The sequence below is a fragment of the mitochondrial genome of Penicillium canescens, assembly GCF_028828765.1.
Source record: "Penicillium canescens mitochondrion, complete genome".
NCBI lineage: Eukaryota > Fungi > Ascomycota > Eurotiomycetes > Eurotiales > Aspergillaceae > Penicillium > Penicillium canescens.
In genome coordinates, this window is record NC_059911.1 from 1 (window position 1) to 20,407 (window position 20,407).

Here is a 20,407-nt window from a genome sequence, read left to right on the forward strand (position 1 = left end):
TGATATGTATCATATACATCTTGAGAAATCAAGACAAGTATATAAAGAAACTATTATGGATGGTTAGCTATATATTTCAAGATATTAATATCTAGACGAAGAAATAACTAGAAATCATAGAGAAATCTAATAATAAGACAAAGTGAATTGAAATATCTTAGTAACTTTAGGAAAAGAAATCAAACGAGATTGTTATTTGGTGTCTTCTAAATAGCAAGAGCCTTTTAAATATATGAAAAATGGTAATACATTTTTCATATATTTTAAATAATATAACGGAAAAAAATCTGTTAAAATATAGGGGACCCTTCCTCTAAGGCTAAAAAAAATATATAAGCGATAGAGTATCAGTACCGTGAGGGAAATACACTGAAATAGTAGGTTTAAAAGCAGCTCGAGTGAAAATTTAAATAAATAATAAGAGTGTACCTTTTGCATAATGGGTCAGCAAGTTAATTTTAGATGCAAGTATTATACTTAACTACACATAATTTAGACTACATAATATATATGTATGTTAATATGTGATAATGATAAAGAATAATACGTAGATAAACCAATTATGAAAAAATGAATAAGTATCTAGAATTAGACCCGAAGGCTAGTGATCTTACCATGGTCAGGGTTATAAAAGCCCGAACGGGTTATCGTTGTAAAGATATCCGATGAACTGTGGTAAGTTAGTGAAAGACAAAACTGACTAGTATAGCTGGTTTTCCGCGAAACCTATGTAAGTAGGTAATTTAATTAACATCTTAGCAGGTACAGAACTGTGATCTCGGACAATATCATAGATATTTGTCAACATCGGGGGGTTGTAGTGACTTTACCGGAGAGTATTTGCACTCGGAAGGGCAAAGATGAATGTTAAATAATCGGACATAGTGCGATAAGGTTGTATGTCTAAAGGGAAACAGCCCAGAACAAGAGTTAAGGTTCCAAAATTATTGTTAAGTGAAATTAAGGATGTTTTTTTTTAAAACAATCAGGAAATAGGCTTAGAAGCGGCCATTTTTTGAAGACCTCGTAACAGAGCACTGATTAATAATTTAGGAAAAAACGCCGAAAATTTAACGGATCTAAATAATATACCGAAACCTTGTACACAAAAAAACAATAAATATATAGTTTTATTTTGTGGGGTAGCGGAACATTGGATTAAACTGTATATTAATATTTTTCTTAAAATATTAAAAAAAGTATAATTAATAGTTTTAATTGTATTTTAATTAATTAAAATACAATTAATATAATAAGTATTATATTTAGTATTATTAGATATTAAGTATATGATACTTTTTATAATTTATTTACTATATAATAAGTTATATAATCTTAAATATTATCTGTTAAATCCAAGAGAGAATGCTGACATGAGTAACGAAAAAGGCTGTTTAGCCTCGCCTGAAGCTTATGGTTTTTAAAAAAATCGGTGTCTAAAAAGATTAATCAAAAGATAATTTTGATGACGTAGGATTTTATCTAAGTAATAATAACCAAAACCTTTAACAAGTAATAAAGGTTCTGGAAAAGTTTATTATTTTATTAGATAAATTATTATATTTACTTAAATTTATTAGTATTAACTAATAATTAAGGGTACTAAATATAATATCTAACCGTACCTAGAAACTAACTCAAGTAAGCAAGTAGAGAATACAAAGGCGTTTGAGAGAACAATCATTAAGGAACTCGGCAAATTGACTCTGTACCTTCGGAATAAGGAGGGCCATTATCATTAATTACGATATTATGTAATTGATTACATAATATCTAATATAATGATAAGAGGAATCATGAAATAATGTTGTACGACTGTTTAATAAAAACACAGCACTCTGCAAAGATAAAAAATCAAAGTATTGAGTGTGATGTCTGCCCAATGTCGGCTGGGTAACGGATTTACCTTGATTATTAACTGAGGTTTTGAAGGACACCCCGATTAATGGCGGCCTTACCTATGAGGGTCCTAAGGTAGCGAAATACCTTGGCCGTTAAATGCGGTCCTGCATGAATGACTTAACGATGCAACAGCTGTCTCGATGATTGTCTCAGTGAAATTGGAATAGCAGTGCAGATACTGTTTACCTCTAGATAGACGAGAAGACCCTATGCAGCTTTACTGTTACTAATTACAAGAGTGAAAATTTAGGATGATTTATAGTGTATAAGGTAGTTGATGAGATAACAATGAAACACCTTTATTCGAATCCTTATATATACTCTTGATGATTGGGAGGCAGTTTATGCGGGGCACAGATCCCACAAAAAGTACCTGGGTATATCCAAAGTTCATATTGTAAACTTGTATATTTATATACAAATATTTTAATTTGTTCTAATTATTATTATAATTATACAGTTATTATTCGATTAAATTCCACAATAATTTTTTATTTTAAGTAAGATTTTAACTATGCGGTGAATAGATGTATTTTAAACTTTACCTGTCTATATAGGCGGGCTATACTAAAAGTTTATTTGTTATATTAATAAAGTATTTATCTTTATTAATATAATGTTTATAAATACTTTAAAAGTTTAATGGCTAAATCTTGCTTTACTGTTTGACCTACAAGTCTATCAGTCGCGTAAGCGGGGCATATGATCACAAGATGCATTAAGGAAAGGTCTTGGATTATAGAAAAAGTTACGCTAGGGATTTATAACTGTGAGTCCTCCAATATTATAAAATATTGGTAATATATTGGGTAAATTTCAAAGATAACTTATATTAATTAAGTGTATTTGAAGCGAAACTTATTTTAGCATGTATTTATCTTTAGATAAATTAAAATAAGGACGTTCAACGACTAAAAGGTGAGTATAGCTAACAATAATCCTTTTTTAACGCCCAACATCTTTATTAATTATTATCATTGTTTGTATAATTATTATTATTATTTATAATAATGTATTAGACTTGGTTTTTCAAGCTTTAATATTATATAATTAATTATATTAATTATATTAATATATATAAATATATAAAAATATGTTAAATATTATAAAATCAAAATTAAATAATACATATAAAAAAAAAGCATCTAATAATTCTACTGTAGTTGTTTATAATAAAGATGTAGTTCCTGCAGTAAGAAATTGAAAAAGTAGTATTTATGCTTATAACAAAAATGCTATAAATTTAATTCCTATTAAAAGCAGATATGTAATGAAATTAATTAAAGCATATTTTAATTTATATCATTTGGAACTAGAATCTTTATTAAGAAAAAATAGATTACGTCGTAGATTTAGAAAAATATCAACTAATAGAATATTTATTAGTGATGGTGAATTTAAACATACTAATGATAAAGTAAATATAACATTATATGTTTATAATAAACAAAAACTTAATTATTTATTAAAACTTAAAAAAAGATATATAAGATTATTTAAAAACCCTAAATTTGCTAATAAATTAAAAAAATTAAGAAAATTAGGATTAAATATTTTATTTAAACAAAATCAAAAAAGTATATTATTAATGAATCTTTTACCTAAGTATAATACAAAAGTAAAAACAGCACAAAATATTTATTATACAAGATTTATTAAAAAAAGTTTTAAAAGATTAAAATTTTTTATGTATTATAAACAAATACTTTATATAAATAAAGCTAAATTTGAATATTCATATTTACAAGGTTTAATTAATTTGGTAAGAAATATTTTTAATAAAAATGTTGAATTTAATATAATTAATTTAAAATATTTTTATTTTAATAGTAAAATATTTTCTCAACCTTTAGAATTAAAATTAAAAAAAAAAAGAAATGTATTAAGATATCTTAAAGTTTTAATAAGAAAATCAAAAATTAAAAATGTTAAATTAGCAGAAATATCAAAAAAATTATTTAATTTTAATAATATGAATTCTAATAATTTTTTACAACAAGATAATACAGATTCTAAATACCTAAAAAAAATTATTTTAAGTAATTTAAAATATAAAAGAGTATCTGGTGTTAGATTAGAAGCTGCTGGTAGATTAACTAGACGTTTTTCAGCTTCTAGATCTCAACGTAGAACTAAATATAAAGGAAATTTAGAAAATGTTTATTCTTCTATTAAAGGTTATCCAACACCTATGTTAAGAGGAAATGATAAAGCTAATTTACAATATACTGTAATTAACTCTACTTCACGTGTTGGAGCTTTTGGAGTTAAAGGTTGAGTAAGTGGTACTTAATTAATTTTCTTTTTTTTTTTTTCAATTATCCCTCCCTTAAATTAATTAATAAAGATGATGAAATAGTCTGAACCGTTTTGAGAAAAATGGAAATAAAAGTAAAATTGACGCGCAAAGCGCGTTTATTCAGCATTAGACTGAATCTTTTATGATAACATAAATTGAACAGGCTAATTTGCGCAAGAGAGTACAAATTGAGTGCGCGGTTTGGCACCTCGATGTCGGCTTAGCTCATCCTCATGCATGCAGAAATCATGAAGGGTTCGACTGTTCGTCGATTAAAGAGCTACATGAGCTGGGTTTAATACGTCGTGAGACAGTATGGTTTCTATCTTCTAGAGGAACATAAAGTAGATTAAAGATAGCCCCTTCGTACGAAAGGAGTTGGGTATATTGATCTCTGGTTTACCTGTTGTTTATGTTTTATATTATAATTTTATTATAATAATAACTAATACTTATACTAAGGTATTGTTACACTACATGGTGTGGGTGTAACTAGACCACATAGGCATGGCAGGAAAGCTACATCAGTTTAAGATAAGTGTTGAAAGCATCTAAACGCGAAGCAAACTTTATGATACTTATATACGTAGTAGAACACTACGAGTACAATTGTTATAATTATAACAATTAATAGGCTTTGGTTGTAAGAATGAAAACATTTTTAGATATAAAGTACTAATTTTTAATATTATTTAATATTATACTAAATATTTTCTAATATCATTTATTTTATTTTCGGATAAAGCCTTTTTAGCATAAAAGTAATGCAACCGTTTTGTAATCGGTAGAAGTGAGTTCGATACTCGCATAAGGCTATAAATATTATATATACATAATATTTAATAAAAAAAAGACCCAATGGTCAAGACTGGTTAAGACATAACATTTTCACTGTTAGTGCGGGAGTTCAAATCTCCCTTGGGTTAAAAGAGATTAGCTCAGTTGGTAGAGCTGTCGCTTTACACGCGAAAGGTCAGGTGTTCAAATCACCTATCTCTTAATGCGAATTAATGTAATAGTAACATATATGGCTCATGCCCATAAAATTTAGGTGCAACCCCTAAGTTCGCAACCAAAGACTATAGCTTAATTGGTTAAAGCGAACCACTCATGATGGTTTGAGTAAATGTTCAAGTCATTTTAGTCTTAGATAATCCGAGTGCTGGAATTGGTAGACAGTCTTAATTTAAGCTTAAGTGGCGCAAGCCGTAAACGTTCGAATCGTTTCTTGGATATATTAGGGGTTATAGTTTAACTGGTAAAACGACGATTTTGCATATCGTTATTTCAGGATCGAGTCCTGATAACTCCATAATCATTAATTTATAACGCTTGAGAAGCTCAATTGGTAGAGCGAATCATTGAAGCTGATTAGGTTGTAAGTTCAAATCTTATCTCGAGCAAATATGGGTATTAATAAACATGGATATGCTGAAATTGGAAAACAGGTTTCATTTAGGCTGGAATAGTGCTCAACTTTACAAGTTCAAGTCTTGTTATCCATATTTATATTTATGTTTATATAATTTATGTTGTCGACTAATCGGTAAGTCATAAATTTTTGGTATTTACTATTGGGTGTTCGAGTCGCCCCAACATAATATAAGATAATATTATATATTATTTATATATCATTTATGCCAGAATAGTTCAATCGGTAGAACAATAATTTCATGAATTAAGAATGAGAATTCGAATTTCTCTTCTGGCTAACACAAGTGCTTTTTTAGGTATAGTTAGCCTTTTTATAACTTATTTAATAACTATATATTTATTTCATATATAGAATCTTTATATTATTTATATTTGTATTTTTAATGTAAATAATTATATTAGGTGGGTATAGTTCAATGGTAGAACGGCTGTATGTGGCACAGTATATCCTAGTTCAATTCTAGGTATCCTCCCTACGTTACAATATTGTAATTCAATGGTAGAACGGCTGTATGTGGCACAGTATATCTTAGTTTTATTCTAGGTATCCTATGTTACAATATTGTAATTCACATAATAATACATTTAACATTATATTCTTGTTCCTATTCTATATTAATGTATAATATATAATTAAAGATAAAGTATATTTATATTATATTATACCTATATAGATGTCTTTCTAGATAGTTTATAGTCCTCTATCTAAACCAAAAGAATATACAGTCAATATTAACAAATTAACTAATTTAGTTAATTTGTTATGATATAAACAAAACAAAATAAAGCAAAACTATACAGTCAATAATAATAATAAAAAAAACTAATAATTTAGTTAATTTATTATGACTAATAAGTAAACAAAATATTAATAATTTAGTTAATATTTTGCCAATAAAGACGGCTTAAAAAAAATTTTTTTTTTAGTTATCTTGCCACTTTTTCAATAATGACTTAATTTTTTTTTTTAGTCATTTTTTATATAATGACTTGAAAATTTTTTTTGTTTTTTTTAAGTCATTTTTTGTAGTTGACTTCTTTTATATTTCTAAAAGAAGCTACACAAGTGTTGATTTTAAAATTTTATTTAAAAGACGCTATTAATGTGTTGACTTTTAAATTTTATTTAAAAGACGCTACTCTTGTATTGACTTTTAAATTTGAATCTTTCTTATTCTATTAATTATACGTCTTTTTTTAACCTTTTTAGTATGTATAAACAACATAGAATTTTATTTTTTATTTATATTACTAATATAAATTATTGTTTATATTAGTGATATAATATAGATTATATTATTAATATAGATTAAGATATATATTTATATATATATATATCAATTATATTTATATATGTCTCTATATATATATATAATTATAGAATAAAAATTTAAATAAAATTTAAAAGTCTTTTACATTATATTGAATTTTTAAATACTAAAATAAATTAATATATAAAATGAATATAAATAAAAATTATACCTTTTCGGATTATAATGACACTAATGTTTTAGAACAAATAGATACCATTAGAGAATTCTCAACTACAATAGATAGAAAAGCCGTGTATGAGGATACACAAGTAGAAAATAGAATATGAAGTTTTAAAAACCCTACAGAATGGCAAGAACGTTGATTCTTATCATCTAATGCAAAAGATATTGGAACTCTTTATTTAATGTTTGCATTATTTTCTGGTTTAATTGGAACAGCATTTTCTGTACTTATAAGATTAGAGTTATCAGGTCCAGGAGTTCAATATATATCAGATAATCAATTATATAATAGTATAATAACAGCACACGCTATAATGATGATATTCTTTATGGTTATGCCTGCTTTAATAGGAGGTTTCGGTAATTTCTTATTACCTTTATTAGTAGGAGGTCCAGATATGGCATTTCCTAGATTAAATAATATAAGTTTCTGATTATTAGTACCTAGTTTATTATTATTTATTTTCTCAGCTACAATAGAAAATGGAGCAGGTACAGGATGAACATTATACCCACCATTATCAGGAATACAATCTCACAGTGGACCAAGTGTAGATTTAGCAATATTTGGTTTACATTTAAGTGGTATAAGTAGTATGTTAGGTGCTATGAATTTTATAACAACTATTTTAAATATGAGAAGTCCTGGAATACGTTTACACAAATTAGCTTTATTTGGATGAGCTGTTATTATTACAGCTGTATTATTATTATTATCATTACCTGTATTAGCAGGTGGTATAACTATGATTTTAACAGATAGAAATTTTAATACTTCATTCTTCGAAGTAGCTGGTGGAGGTGATCCTATATTATTCCAACATTTATTCTGATTCTTCGGACATCCTGAAGTTTATATTTTAATTATACCTGGGTTTGGTATTATAAGTACAGTTATTTCAGCTGCATCAAGTAAAAACGTATTCGGTTACTTAGGTATGGTTTACGCTATGTTATCTATTGGTGTATTAGGATTTATAGTTTGAAGTCATCACATGTATACTGTTGGTTTAGATGTTGATACTAGAGCTTACTTTACTGCTGCTACTTTAATTATTGCTGTACCTACAGGTATTAAAATATTTAGTTGATTAGCTACATGTTATGGTGGATCTTTACATTTAACACCTCCTATGTTATTTGCTTTAGGATTTGTTGTATTATTCACTATTGGTGGTTTAAGTGGTGTTGTATTAGCTAATGCTTCACTTGATGTAGCATTCCATGATACTTATTATGTTGTAGCTCATTTCCATTATGTATTATCTATGGGTGCTGTTTTTGCATTATTTAGTGGTTGATATTTCTGAATTCCTAAAATATTAGGTTTATCTTATGACCATTTTGCTGCTAAAGTTCATTTCTGAATTTTATTTGTTGGTGTTAATTTAACTTTCTTCCCTCAACATTTCTTAGGTTTACAAGGTATGCCTAGAAGAATAAGTGATTACCCTGATGCTTTCTATGGTTGAAATTTAATTAGTAGTATTGGTTCTATTGTTAGTGTTGTAGCTACATGATATTTCTTAACTATTATTTATAAACAACTTACAGAAGGTAAAGCTGTATCAAGATATCCTTGATTAACTCCTCAATTATTCAGTGATACATTCCAAGTATACTTTACTAGAAACAATAGTTCTTTAGAATGATGTTTAACTAGTCCACCTAAACCTCACGCTTTTGCAAGTTTACCTTTACAATCTTAATAGTGTAATAGGTTTTAAAATATATATTATTTAAAAGTATATAATACTTATGTAATAATTTGTTTAATTTGTTATATATATATATATATATATATATATATATATATATATCTTATAATATGATATATTTTATATATAATTATATAAAAAAAATAACCTGTAAATTTAAAATAGTTAAATAACTATTATAAAGCAATATAGGTGATAGGTATCATATACTTCTTGAAAAAATAACTATAAATTTCAACATAAAAATGAAAATAAATAGTAATATATCATATATATGATGTATATCACCCGCTTATGTAATTAGAGTTATAAGTGCTATAAGTCATCCAAATTAAAATTTATAATAATTATAAATTTTAATACTTTATGAAAATAAATAATATTACAAAATAAATAACATTACAAAATAAATAACATTACAAAATAAAAAAATATTATAAAATAAAGTCTAATTAGCTCAGGATGACTTAATATTGAGCTAACTTAGATAAAATAATAAATATTACGCTATTAATAAAAATAAAATTTTATACGATTTCTACATATTAAAAAGGTAAAAAAAAAATATGTTTAATTAGTATATAAAAAAAGATTTAAATTTAAAAGTTCATATAAGTATATTAGATTTTTAAATACTTTGAAATAAAAAAAATGAGAAAAAATTCAATAACTCTTGTAGGAAATAACAAGTCACAAAATAGTATATCTAATAGTAATGAAATATTAGATAATAATAATTTAGGTTCATCTTTTGTAGGAAATAACAATTCACAAGATAGTGTATCTAATAGTAATAATTCTGATTCAGTATTTGAAAAAATAGGAATAAATACTGAAATAGTACAAAATAGTTCTAATGTTATAAGAGTAAAAAAGAGATCTTTATCACAAGCATCTGATTCTTCTCATATAAATTTAAAACACAAAGGTTTAAATGATGAATTTAATAATCAAAATGATATACAAGAAGAATCTAATAATCAAAATGATACACAAAATATAGTTCAAAATTTACAAAATTCTATAAATGATAGACAAGAAAAAATCAATAAATTAATCGATGAAACTTGACAAACAATTATTGAAATTGATAATAAGAAAGAAACAATGGAAGATTCTATTTTACCAATACCTGAACATGATCTTCCTGGTATTATGATACGTGTACGTGAAAAAATAGATACTCATTTTAGTAATAAAATTATAGCATATGACGATACTTTTGATAGTACATTAGGTACAAACCCTAATAATCCAAATTCAGAAGTAAGAATAAATATTTTTCGTGATGCAGAAAATATTGTAAATCCTACACGTTTACCTGATTCAGAATTTAATCCTGGAGTAATAAGAAGTATAGAAAATACTGAAGAATTATCAAATGAAGTTCAAGAACATATAAATGCAAATTCAATAGATTTAATGAGAGTAGATTTTCCAGAATTATATATGCAGTATCCTGAACATCCTAATGATCACGTGTTAACTGTTGAAAGTACAGATGATGATAATTCTGGTATAGATCCTGAAGACTCAGACGATTATGATATAGAATCTGAACATTCAGATGATTATGATATAGAATCTGAACATTTAGACGATGAGAATATAGGTATGGTAGATTTATTTACAGATAAATCATTAGAGGAAATAGAATTTAGTGATAATTTACGTTTAGACCGTTTTGAGTATGATAATTATTTAGTATTAATGCAAGGTATTGATAATTTAAATTATCGTACAGTTTTTGAAGATATAAGAGAATATTTAGATTACGTTAATATATTAAAAAATCAACACGTAGAAATGTTACGTAATATAGATCTTATGGATATAAGTATTTATAATAGGGTAACACATGAAATCTTTGAAGCTTTATTATACATAGCTCAATTTAATTAATGATATTTTTTATAATTTTTGAAAGTATATGACTATATTATATATAATAAATTAATAGAATTAATGTTACAAGCAGCAAAAATAATAGGTACAGGAATGGCTACAACAGGATTAATAGGAGCAGGTATAGGAATTGGAGTTGTTTTTGGTGCATTAATATTAGGTGTAGCAAGAAATCCTTCATTAAGAGGACAGTTATTTTCATATGCAATATTAGGTTTTGCTTTTGCAGAGGCAACAGGATTATTTGCTTTAATGATGGCTTTTTTATTATTATATGTAGCATAATTATATATAATAAAAACATTATATTGTATGTAAATCTTATTATTTGTTTTCTTTTTAAGTATTTAAATTAATATTAACTTAAAACTTAACAAGAAAATATTAATAAAAAAACTTATAATGTATAAAAATTAAAAATTTTTAATATGACAACAACAACTTTTTTTTTATTCTTAATACCTGTATTAGGTATAATATTATTATCAGTGAATTTAATACTTTCACCACATAACCCATATCAAGAAAAAGATAGTGCTTTTGAATGTGGTTTTCATTCTTTTTTAGGGCAAAATAGAACACAATTTAGTATTTCTTTTTTTATATTTGCTTTATTGTTTTTATTATTTGATTTAGAAATATTATTAGTATTTCCTTATGTAGTTAGTGCTTATACTAATGGTATATATGGTTTATTAATTATGTTAGTATTTTTTTTAGTATTAACTTTAGGTTTTGCTTTTGAATTAGGTAAAAATGCCTTAAAAATAGAAAGTAGACAAATATTTAATTTTAATATAAAATCTTGAAATGGTTATTCTTTAATATATAAATAAATTATATCTTATAAAAAAAAAATATGTATTTACATTATACATATAGTTTACATAAATACGCATTAAAAAAATAATAACACAAAAATTTATAAAAATGTTTTTACAAAATCTTTTACATTTAGATGCTCCAACTCCATGGGGGTTATTTTTTCAAGATAGTGCTTCACCTCAAATGGAAGGTATTGAAGAATTACATAATAATATTATGTTTTATTTATCTATTATATTATTTACTGTAACATGAATGATAATTTCTATAATTAGAAATTTCTTAGCTAATAAATCACCTATATCACATAAATATATGAATCATGGTACTTTAATAGAATTAATATGAACTATATCTCCAGCATTTATATTAATATTAATAGCTTTCCCATCTTTTAAATTATTATATTTAATGGATGAGGTAGTTGATCCATCTTTGGTTGTATATGCTGAAGGTCATCAATGATATTGAAGTTACCAATACCCTGATTTTACTAATGCAGATGATGAGTTTATAGAATTTGATTCATATATAGTACCTGAAAGTGATTTAGAAGAAGGTCAATTTAGAATGTTAGAAGTTGATAATAGAGTAATTATACCTGAATTAACACACACAAGAATTGTAATTTCAGCTGCTGATGTTATACATTCTTATGCTTGTCCTTCTTTAGGTATTAAAGCTGATGCTTACCCTGGTAGATTAAATCAAGCTTCTGTTTATATAAACCGTCCAGGTACTTTCTTTGGGCAATGTTCAGAAATATGTGGTATTTTACACAGTTCTATGCCTATAGCTATACAATCAGTATCAATTAAAGATTTTTTACTATGATTAAGAGAGCAAATGGAAGGTTAAAAACAGGAATTATAAATTTAAATATAGATAAAAAAAAATGATGATGATGATAATGACAAATATGTTAGCCACAATGGCGCAATATACAGATACTGTTTTAGAAAATGTTGAATTTTTAAATAATTGAGATGAAGATACTCTAAGTGAAATTAGAAGTACCTTTAGTTCTACTAATGATAACAATAGTATGTCTCAAAGTAGTGTAAGTGATTTTGGTTCTGATGGAAGTTCAGATGATGGTAGTAGTTCAGATGAAAGTGTAGAACTTGATAATACTAACGATTTTAGATTGTATTTATTTGAAGAGGTTAATAATTCTATTACTTATACAAGAAATTTAGTAATAAATACTATAGATGAGCAAGTAAAAAATTTTATGGATTGTTTCCGTAATAATACTGATTTACGTTTAAATGGTTTTAACCAATGAGTAGAACCAACTTATTCTAGATTACATACTTTTGAATTTAATCCAAGTCATGTTACAATAGTTAGAGGTGCTATTACTTCTTTAATAACAGAAGTAGCAAATACTAGTAGATATGCGGCTATAGAAACACCACAAGAAATGTTAAAATATGCTTCATGATTATCTCATCAATTTCTTGTTTATATTGAATTAGGTATTCACTACAAATTTGAATATGTAAATAGTTTAAGTAGTTATAAATGTACTGTAACATTACCAGATGGTCATAAAATGTTATTTCAAGATAAATCAGCATTAACTGATTTTATATATAGACACAGACTAGCTCATATGTATATATCACCATTTAATAATTCTAATATCAATTATGATCCTGATTCACTTACGCAACTAAGAAAAACACAAGATTATATTCTTAGTGTTATAAATAGAGGACGTACGGGTTGTCAATATGATTCACCTTATAACTTACGAATAGCAAGGTATGTTATGGATTATTATATTGTAGATAAACGTTAAATAAAATATAAGATTTTTTTTAATAGTATTTATATATTATTATATAATTTATATAATAAAATGTGTTAATTCAATGGTAGAATAGCGTGCTACGGACACGTAAATATGAGTTCAAATCTTATACACATTTAAAAAAATCTAATATTAATATATAATGTATTTATTATTAATATAAATAAATAAATAATAAATATGTAGTATAGATAAATCAAATAAAAAATATATATAGATATTATGAATTTTTCAATATTTTTATTTCTTATAGGAATATTAGGGTTTGTTTTAAATAGAAAAAACATCATATTAATGTTAATATCAATAGAAATAATGTTATTATCAGTAACATTTTTAATATTAATAAGTTCACTTAGTTTTGATGATATCTTAGGGCAAACTTTTGCTGTATATATTTTAACAATAGCAGGAGCAGAATCTGCAATAGGTTTAGGTATATTGGTAGCATATTATAGATTAAGAGGAAGTATATCTATACAATATAAATAAATGTATTTAACATTGATAATTTTACCATTATTAGGTTCAATAATATCAGGTTTTTTTGGTAGAAAAGTAGGTATAACAGGATCACATATAATAACATGTGGTGCGGTAATAACTACAACATTATTAGCTATAATAGCTTTTTTTGAAGTAGGTTTTAATAATATACCAGTAACAATAAATGTAGCAAGATGAGTAGATGTAGAATCATTATATGTATTATGAAACTTTAGATTTGATTCATTAACAGTATCAATGTTAATACCAGTATTAATAGTTTCTAGTTTAGTACATGTATATTCTATAAGTTATATGAGTCATGATCCACATAATCAAAGATTTTTTAGTTACTTAAGTTTATTCACATTTATGATGATTATACTTGTAACAGGAAATAATTATTTAATTATGTTTGTAGGTTGAGAAGGTGTAGGTGTTTGTTCATATTTATTAGTAAATTTCTGATTTACTAGAATAGCAGCAAATCAAAGTTCTTTATCAGCTTTATTAACTAATAGAGTAGGTGATTGTTTATTAACTGTAGGTATGTTTGCTATATTATGATCTTTTGGTAATATAGATTATAGTACAGTATTTGCATTAGCACCATATTATAATGAAACTATAATCACAATTGTGGGTATATGTTTATTAATAGGTGCTACAGCTAAAAGTTCTCAAGTAGGTTTACATATTTGATTACCTCAAGCTATGGAAGGTCCTACACCTGTATCTGCTTTAATTCATGCTGCTACTATGGTTACAGCAGGAGTATATTTATTAATGAGATCATCACCATTAATTGAATATAGTTCAACTGTATTAGTATTATGTTTATGATTAGGTGCTATAACTACAGTATTTAGTTCTTTAATTGGATTATTCCAACAAGATATTAAAAAAGTTATTGCTTATTCAACTATGAGTCAATTAGGTATGATGGTAATAGCTATAGGTTTATCTAGTTATAATTTAGCTTTATTTCATTTAGTTAATCACGCTTTTTATAAAGCATTATTATTCTTAGGTGCTGGATCAGTTATACACGCAGTAGCTGATAATCAAGATTTTAGAAAATATGGTGGTTTAAGAGAATTTTTACCTTTAACTTATTCAGTTATGTTAATAGCTTCATTAAGTTTAGTAGCTGTACCTTTCATGACAGGATTCTATTCTAAAGATTTTATTTTAGAATCTTCTTATGGTCAATTCTATTTATCAGGTACTATAGTTTACTTTGTAGCTACTATAGGTGCTATGTTTACTACACTTTATTCAGCTAAAGTTTTATATTTAACTTTCTTAGCTAATCCTAACGGACCATTATCTAGTTATAAACATGCACATGAAGGTGATATATTCTTAACTTTACCTTTAATAATCTTATCTATTTTCTCTATATTCTTTGGTTATTTAACTAAGGATATTTTTATAGGTTTAGGTACTGGTTTCTTTGTTGATAATAGTTTATTTATTCATCCTAGTCATGAAATTATGTTAGATACTGAATTTGCTGTACCTACATTATTTAAATTATTACCTTTTGTATTTACAGTTTCTTTAAGTATTATTTCAGTATTATTCTCTGAATTCTTACCTAAATTACTTATTAACTTTAAATTCTCAAGATTTGGTTATAATATTTTTAGTTTCTTTAATCAAAGATTCTATATAGAATTATTCTATAATAAATATATTGTAGAAGGTGTTCTTAAATTAGGTGGTCAAACTACTAAAAGTCTTGATAAAGGTTCAGTTGAATTTTTAGGACCTTATGGTTTAGAAAAAGGATTATTATCTTTAAGTAATAGTTTAGGTAAATTAAGTACTGGTGTAGTTACTACTTATGCTTTATATATATTAATAGGTTTAATATTCTATATTTCATTAATATATTTTTCATATAATGATAATAATTTATTTATATTAGTTATATTTACTTTTTTTGCTTTATTAAATAATAACTTATCATCTAATAAATAATAATATATTATCTAATAAATAATATATATTATTTATTTTGTTTAATTTAAATATATTTTTTTTTATCAGATATGCTTTTATCATCAATTTTCTGTTTATTATTATCTAACGCATTGTCTTTTAGACGTGATACAGCTATTCTGTATTCAAGAGTAGGTATTATAATCTTATTTTACTGTGTTTATTTATCTTATAATAATTTATTTATAACATATTTAGATAATGGTATAGGGTTATTTGGTGGTTTATTTTATACATCACCTATTACACAAATATTTCATATATTAATATTTATAATAAGTATATTAATACTGAATTTAACTGGGTTTTATCCTAGAAAATTAATATCTAGTGAGTATTTAAGTTTTAATAAATTATTATTTACAAAATTACAATTTGTTAAAAATATTGCTGTATCTAATATATTATTAAAAAAAGGAGAACAATATACAATATTAGAATATACATTAATGTTATTATTTATAATAACAGGAAGTATATTATTAATATCTAGTAGTGATTTAGTATCTATTTTTTTATCTATAGAATTACAAAGTTATGGTTTATATTTATTATGTGCTATGTATAGAAATTCTGAATCTGCTACATCAGCTGGTTTAACTTATTTCTTATTAGGTGGATTATCATCTTGTTTTATATTATTAGGTATAGCATTAATATATGCAAATTTAGGTGTAACTTATTTAGATAGTTTTTATGTTATTAATAATTTAGCAGGTATATTAAATGAACAAGAAATAACTACATATATACCTTATTGTTTATTATTAATAACTGTAGGATTTTTATTTAAAATATCAGCAGCACCATTTCATTTTTGATCACCTGAAGTATATGATGGTATACCTACAATAGTTACTACTTTTGTAGCTATCATAGCTAAAATTTCTATATTAACATTATTATTACAATTAGTTCATTATACAAATAGTATATATATTACTACAGAATATACTTGAACTACAAGTTTATTAATAAGTTCATTATTATCTTTAGTTATAGGTACTGTATTAGGTTTAACACAATTTAGAATTAAAAGATTATTTGCTTATAGTACAATATCTCATTTAGGTTTTATGTTATTAGCATTAACTATTAATAGTGTTGAATCTATACAATCTTTTATTTTCTATTTAATTCAATATAGTTTATCTAATTTAAATGCCTTTATTTTATTAATAGCTATAGGTTATAGTTTATACGCTTATAATGATAAAAATATTAATCATTATAATTTAATAGATAAAAATAACTCACCTATACAACTTATAAGCCAACTTAAAGGATATTTCCATATTAATAGTTTCTTAGCTTTAAGTTTAACTATAACTTTATTCTCATTTGCTGGTATTCCACCTTTAATGGGATTCTTTGCTAAACAGATGGTATTCTCAGCTGCTTTACAAGAAGGTTTTATATTCTTAACTCTTATTGGTGTTTTAACTAGTGTTATAAGTGCTGTATATTATTTATTTATAGTAAAAACTATGTTCTTTGATGGACATTCATATTCTTACTTTAATAGTTTAAAAGATATAAGAATACCTGCTCTTATTTTACAAAAAAATAAAGTAGTTAATAAAATATATTTTAATTCTAAATTTGCTTTATCTAGTTCTTTATCTATAACTATTTCTATATTAACTTTAATTATACTTTTATTTATGTTTATGCCTAATGAATGATTACATATGTCTAATATATTAGCTATTATATTATTTGTACCAGCTGGTATATAATAATTAAATAAAATTTAATTATTTTATAATTTATAAACTAAAAAAATTTTTTTTTAGATATATAATGTATCTAATTAACATATATATATATATATATATATTCTTATATTTACTTTTAATTATGATTATTATTATCTCTTTAGATATAAATAAACATAGAACGTAAATATATAAAACAAACAAAAAATAAAAAAAAAATGAGAATAATTAAAAGTCACCCTTTATTAAGATTGGTTAATGCATATTTAATAGATGCACCAACACCAGCTAATATTAGTTATCTATGAAATTTTGGATCATTATTAGCTTTATGTTTAATAATACAAATTGTAACAGGAGTTACATTAGCTATGCATTATACACCTAGTGTATTAGAAGCATTTAATTCTGTAGAACACATTATGAGAGATGTAAATAATGGATGATTAATACGTTATTTACACGCTAACACAGCTTCAGCATTCTTCTTTTTAGTTTACTTACATATAGGTAGAGGTTTATATTACGGATCATATAAATCACCTAGAACTTTAACATGAGCTATAGGTACAGTAATACTTATAGTAATGATGGCTACAGCTTTCTTAGGTTACGTTTTACCATATGGTCAAATGAGTTTATGAGGAGCTACAGTTATTACTAATTTAATGAGTGCTATACCTTGAATAGGTCAAGATATAGTTGAATTTATATGAGGAGGTTTTTCTGTTAATAATGCTACTTTAAATAGATTCTTTGCATTACATTTCTTATTACCTTTCGTATTAGCTGCATTAGTATTAATGCATTTAATAGCTTATCACGATGTAGTAGGATCAGGAAATCCTTTAGGTATATCAGCAAATTATGATAGATTACCTTTTGCTCCATACTTTTTATTTAAAGATTTAATAACTATATTCTTATTCTTTATAGTATTATCTATATTTGTTTTCTTTATGCCTAATGCTTTAGGAGATAGTGAAAATTATGTTATGGCTAATCCTATGCAAACTCCACCTGCTATTGTACCAGAATGATATTTATTACCTTTCTATGCAATATTAAGATCTATACCTAATAAATTATTAGGTGTTATAGCTATGTTTGCTGCTATTTTAGCTTTAATGGCTATGCCATTTACAGATTTATCTAAATTAAGAGGAGTACAATTTAGACCTTTAAGTAAAATTGCATTCTTTATATTTGTAGCTAATTTCTTAGTATTAATGCAAATAGGTTCAAAACACGTTGAAACACCATTTATTGAATTTGGACAAATATCTACTGTGTTATACTTTGCTCACTTCTTTGTTATAGTACCTGTAGTAAGTATTATAGAAAATAGTTTAGTAGAATTAGCAACTAAAAAATAATAATTATTTAATTTTATCATTATATTAATTTTTTATATATATGTTAGGAGTTTGAGCAGAGGGTTCTGCGTTTCGATTGCAAATCGAAATAAAGGGATTCGAGTTCCCCGAACTCTTTAGATATTATTATTTTTTTAATTTAATATAATAGTATTTTTATATTAAACATAAAAAGTTTCAATAAATATTATTGAGTATATTTATTAAATATTTATATATATATATAGAATAAAAACTGCAAGTTGTTAATTACAATAATAAAAATATAAATATTCTATACATATATATTATTATAATAAATAATAAAAAAATAAATGATAAGTATAATTTCAGTAATTGAAGGATTATTGTTAATAGTACCTGCTTTACTTTCAGTTGCATTTGTAACTATAGCAGAACGTAAAACTATGGCTTCAATGCAAAGAAGATTAGGTCCTAACGCAGTAGGTTATTATGGTTTACTACAAGCATTTGCTGATGCTTTAAAATTATTATTAAAAGAATATGTAGCTCCAACACAAGCAAATATATTATTATTTTTCATAGGTCCTATGATAACATTAATATTTGCTTTATTAGGTTATTTAGTTGTACCATTTGATAGTGGAATATTTGTATCAGATTATAGTTTAGGTATGTTATATATGTTAGCAGTTTCTTCTGTAGGAACATATGGTATATTATTAGCTGGTTGATCTGCTAATTCTAAATATGCTTTTTTAGGTTCATTAAGAAGTACAGCTCAATTAATTAGTTATGAATTAATATTAAGTTCTGTAATTTTATTAGTTATTTTATTAACAGGTAATTTAAATATGATTACTATTGTAGAATCACAAAGAATAGTTGATTTTTTATTACCATTATTTCCTTTATTTATAATATTCTTTATAGGTTCTATAGCAGAAACTAATAGAGCTCCTTTTGATTTAGCTGAAGCTGAATCAGAATTAGTTAGTGGTTTTATGACAGAACATTCTGCTAGTGTGTTTGTATTCTTTTTTTTAGCTGAATATGCTAGTATTATATTAATTTGTGTTTTAAATAGTATTTTATTTTTAGGTGGTTATTTATGTATTATACCTGTTGATTTTTTAATAGATATATTATCTTTATTTGGTATAAATAATTCTATACTTGAAGTAATATTTGTTAATATTTCTTCATCTCCTTTAAATTTAGCATTTAAAACTGCTTTTTTAATATTTGTATTTATTTGAACTAGAGCATCTTTCCCTAGAATTCGTTTTGATCAATTAATGTCTGTTTGTTGAACTGTATTATTACCTTTAATTATAGCATATGTTGTTTTATTACCTTGTGTTGTATACGGTTTAGATGCTTTACCTACAAATTTAGTACTTTAATTATTAATATTATAATTTAATTTATATATTGTTATATAATTGTTATATTATATAA

General features: G+C 24.6%; 10 protein-coding genes and 14 non-coding genes across 24 annotated transcripts; all 24 read left to right on the plus strand. All coding sequences in view use genetic code 4, as the record gives it.

Annotated features, from left to right (window-relative positions):
• The first annotated feature begins 43 nt into the window (after window positions 1-43).
• Window positions 44-4,885, plus strand: rnl. The gene is made up of 2 exons: window positions 44-2,663; window positions 4,360-4,885. It is a non-coding gene; the product is annotated as a large subunit ribosomal RNA (ribosomal RNA).
• On the plus strand, window positions 2,996-4,195 carry rps3 (ribosomal protein S3). Its single transcript has one exon. It carries the CDS (start codon window positions 2,996-2,998, stop codon window positions 4,193-4,195), a length of 1,200 nt encoding a protein of 399 aa, YP_010241223.1.
• Window positions 4,886-4,944: 59 nt separating the features above from the next.
• On the plus strand, window positions 4,945-5,017 carry trnT(tgt). Its single transcript has one exon. It is a non-coding gene; the product is annotated as a tRNA-Thr (tRNA).
• Window positions 5,018-5,053: 36 nt separating this feature from the next.
• trnE(ttc) lies at window positions 5,054-5,127 on the plus strand. Its single transcript has one exon. It is a non-coding gene; the product is annotated as a tRNA-Glu (tRNA).
• A 1-nt stretch (window position 5,128) lies between these two features.
• On the plus strand, window positions 5,129-5,201 carry trnV(tac). The gene has a single exon. It is a non-coding gene; the product is annotated as a tRNA-Val (tRNA).
• Window position 5,202: 1 nt separating this feature from the next.
• trnM(cat) lies at window positions 5,203-5,276 on the plus strand. Its single transcript has one exon. It is a non-coding gene; the product is annotated as a tRNA-Met (tRNA).
• trnM(cat) lies at window positions 5,277-5,350 on the plus strand. The gene has a single exon. It is a non-coding gene; the product is annotated as a tRNA-Met (tRNA).
• Window positions 5,351-5,354: 4 nt separating this feature from the next.
• Window positions 5,355-5,436, plus strand: trnL(taa). The gene has a single exon. It is a non-coding gene; the product is annotated as a tRNA-Leu (tRNA).
• A 5-nt stretch (window positions 5,437-5,441) lies between these two features.
• Window positions 5,442-5,513, plus strand: trnA(tgc). Its single transcript has one exon. It is a non-coding gene; the product is annotated as a tRNA-Ala (tRNA).
• Window positions 5,514-5,531: 18 nt separating this feature from the next.
• trnF(gaa) lies at window positions 5,532-5,604 on the plus strand. The gene has a single exon. It is a non-coding gene; the product is annotated as a tRNA-Phe (tRNA).
• Window positions 5,605-5,623: 19 nt separating this feature from the next.
• trnL(tag) lies at window positions 5,624-5,706 on the plus strand. The gene has a single exon. It is a non-coding gene; the product is annotated as a tRNA-Leu (tRNA).
• A 22-nt stretch (window positions 5,707-5,728) lies between these two features.
• trnQ(ttg) lies at window positions 5,729-5,803 on the plus strand. The gene has a single exon. It is a non-coding gene; the product is annotated as a tRNA-Gln (tRNA).
• A 37-nt stretch (window positions 5,804-5,840) lies between these two features.
• On the plus strand, window positions 5,841-5,912 carry trnM(cat). The gene has a single exon. It is a non-coding gene; the product is annotated as a tRNA-Met (tRNA).
• A 125-nt stretch (window positions 5,913-6,037) lies between these two features.
• trnH(gtg) lies at window positions 6,038-6,109 on the plus strand. The gene has a single exon. It is a non-coding gene; the product is annotated as a tRNA-His (tRNA).
• Window positions 6,110-7,313: 1,204 nt separating this feature from the next.
• Window positions 7,314-8,840, plus strand: cox1 (cytochrome oxidase subunit I). The gene has a single exon. It carries the CDS (start codon window positions 7,314-7,316, stop codon window positions 8,838-8,840), a length of 1,527 nt encoding a protein of 508 aa, YP_010241224.1.
• Window positions 8,841-10,814: 1,974 nt separating this feature from the next.
• atp9 (ATP synthase protein 9) lies at window positions 10,815-11,039 on the plus strand. The gene has a single exon. The coding sequence runs from the start codon at window positions 10,815-10,817 to the stop codon at window positions 11,037-11,039; it is 225 nt and encodes a 74-aa protein (YP_010241225.1).
• A 143-nt stretch (window positions 11,040-11,182) lies between these two features.
• nad3 (NADH dehydrogenase subunit 3) lies at window positions 11,183-11,590 on the plus strand. The gene has a single exon. The coding sequence runs from the start codon at window positions 11,183-11,185 to the stop codon at window positions 11,588-11,590; it is 408 nt and encodes a 135-aa protein (YP_010241226.1).
• A 112-nt stretch (window positions 11,591-11,702) lies between these two features.
• cox2 (cytochrome oxidase subunit II) lies at window positions 11,703-12,437 on the plus strand. Its single transcript has one exon. It carries the CDS (start codon window positions 11,703-11,705, stop codon window positions 12,435-12,437), a length of 735 nt encoding a protein of 244 aa, YP_010241227.1.
• A 1,007-nt stretch (window positions 12,438-13,444) lies between these two features.
• trnR(acg) lies at window positions 13,445-13,517 on the plus strand. Its single transcript has one exon. It is a non-coding gene; the product is annotated as a tRNA-Arg (tRNA).
• A 103-nt stretch (window positions 13,518-13,620) lies between these two features.
• nad4L (NADH dehydrogenase subunit 4L) lies at window positions 13,621-13,890 on the plus strand. Its single transcript has one exon. It carries the CDS (start codon window positions 13,621-13,623, stop codon window positions 13,888-13,890), a length of 270 nt encoding a protein of 89 aa, YP_010241228.1.
• On the plus strand, window positions 13,891-15,870 carry nad5 (NADH dehydrogenase subunit 5). The gene has a single exon. It carries the CDS (start codon window positions 13,891-13,893, stop codon window positions 15,868-15,870), a length of 1,980 nt encoding a protein of 659 aa, YP_010241229.1.
• Window positions 15,871-15,941: 71 nt separating this feature from the next.
• nad2 (NADH dehydrogenase subunit 2) lies at window positions 15,942-17,630 on the plus strand. Its single transcript has one exon. It carries the CDS (start codon window positions 15,942-15,944, stop codon window positions 17,628-17,630), a length of 1,689 nt encoding a protein of 562 aa, YP_010241230.1.
• A 197-nt stretch (window positions 17,631-17,827) lies between these two features.
• Window positions 17,828-18,985, plus strand: cob (apocytochrome b). The gene has a single exon. The coding sequence runs from the start codon at window positions 17,828-17,830 to the stop codon at window positions 18,983-18,985; it is 1,158 nt and encodes a 385-aa protein (YP_010241231.1).
• A 314-nt stretch (window positions 18,986-19,299) lies between these two features.
• nad1 (NADH dehydrogenase subunit 1) lies at window positions 19,300-20,352 on the plus strand. Its single transcript has one exon. It carries the CDS (start codon window positions 19,300-19,302, stop codon window positions 20,350-20,352), a length of 1,053 nt encoding a protein of 350 aa, YP_010241232.1.
• Window positions 20,353-20,407: the final 55 nt, after the last annotated feature.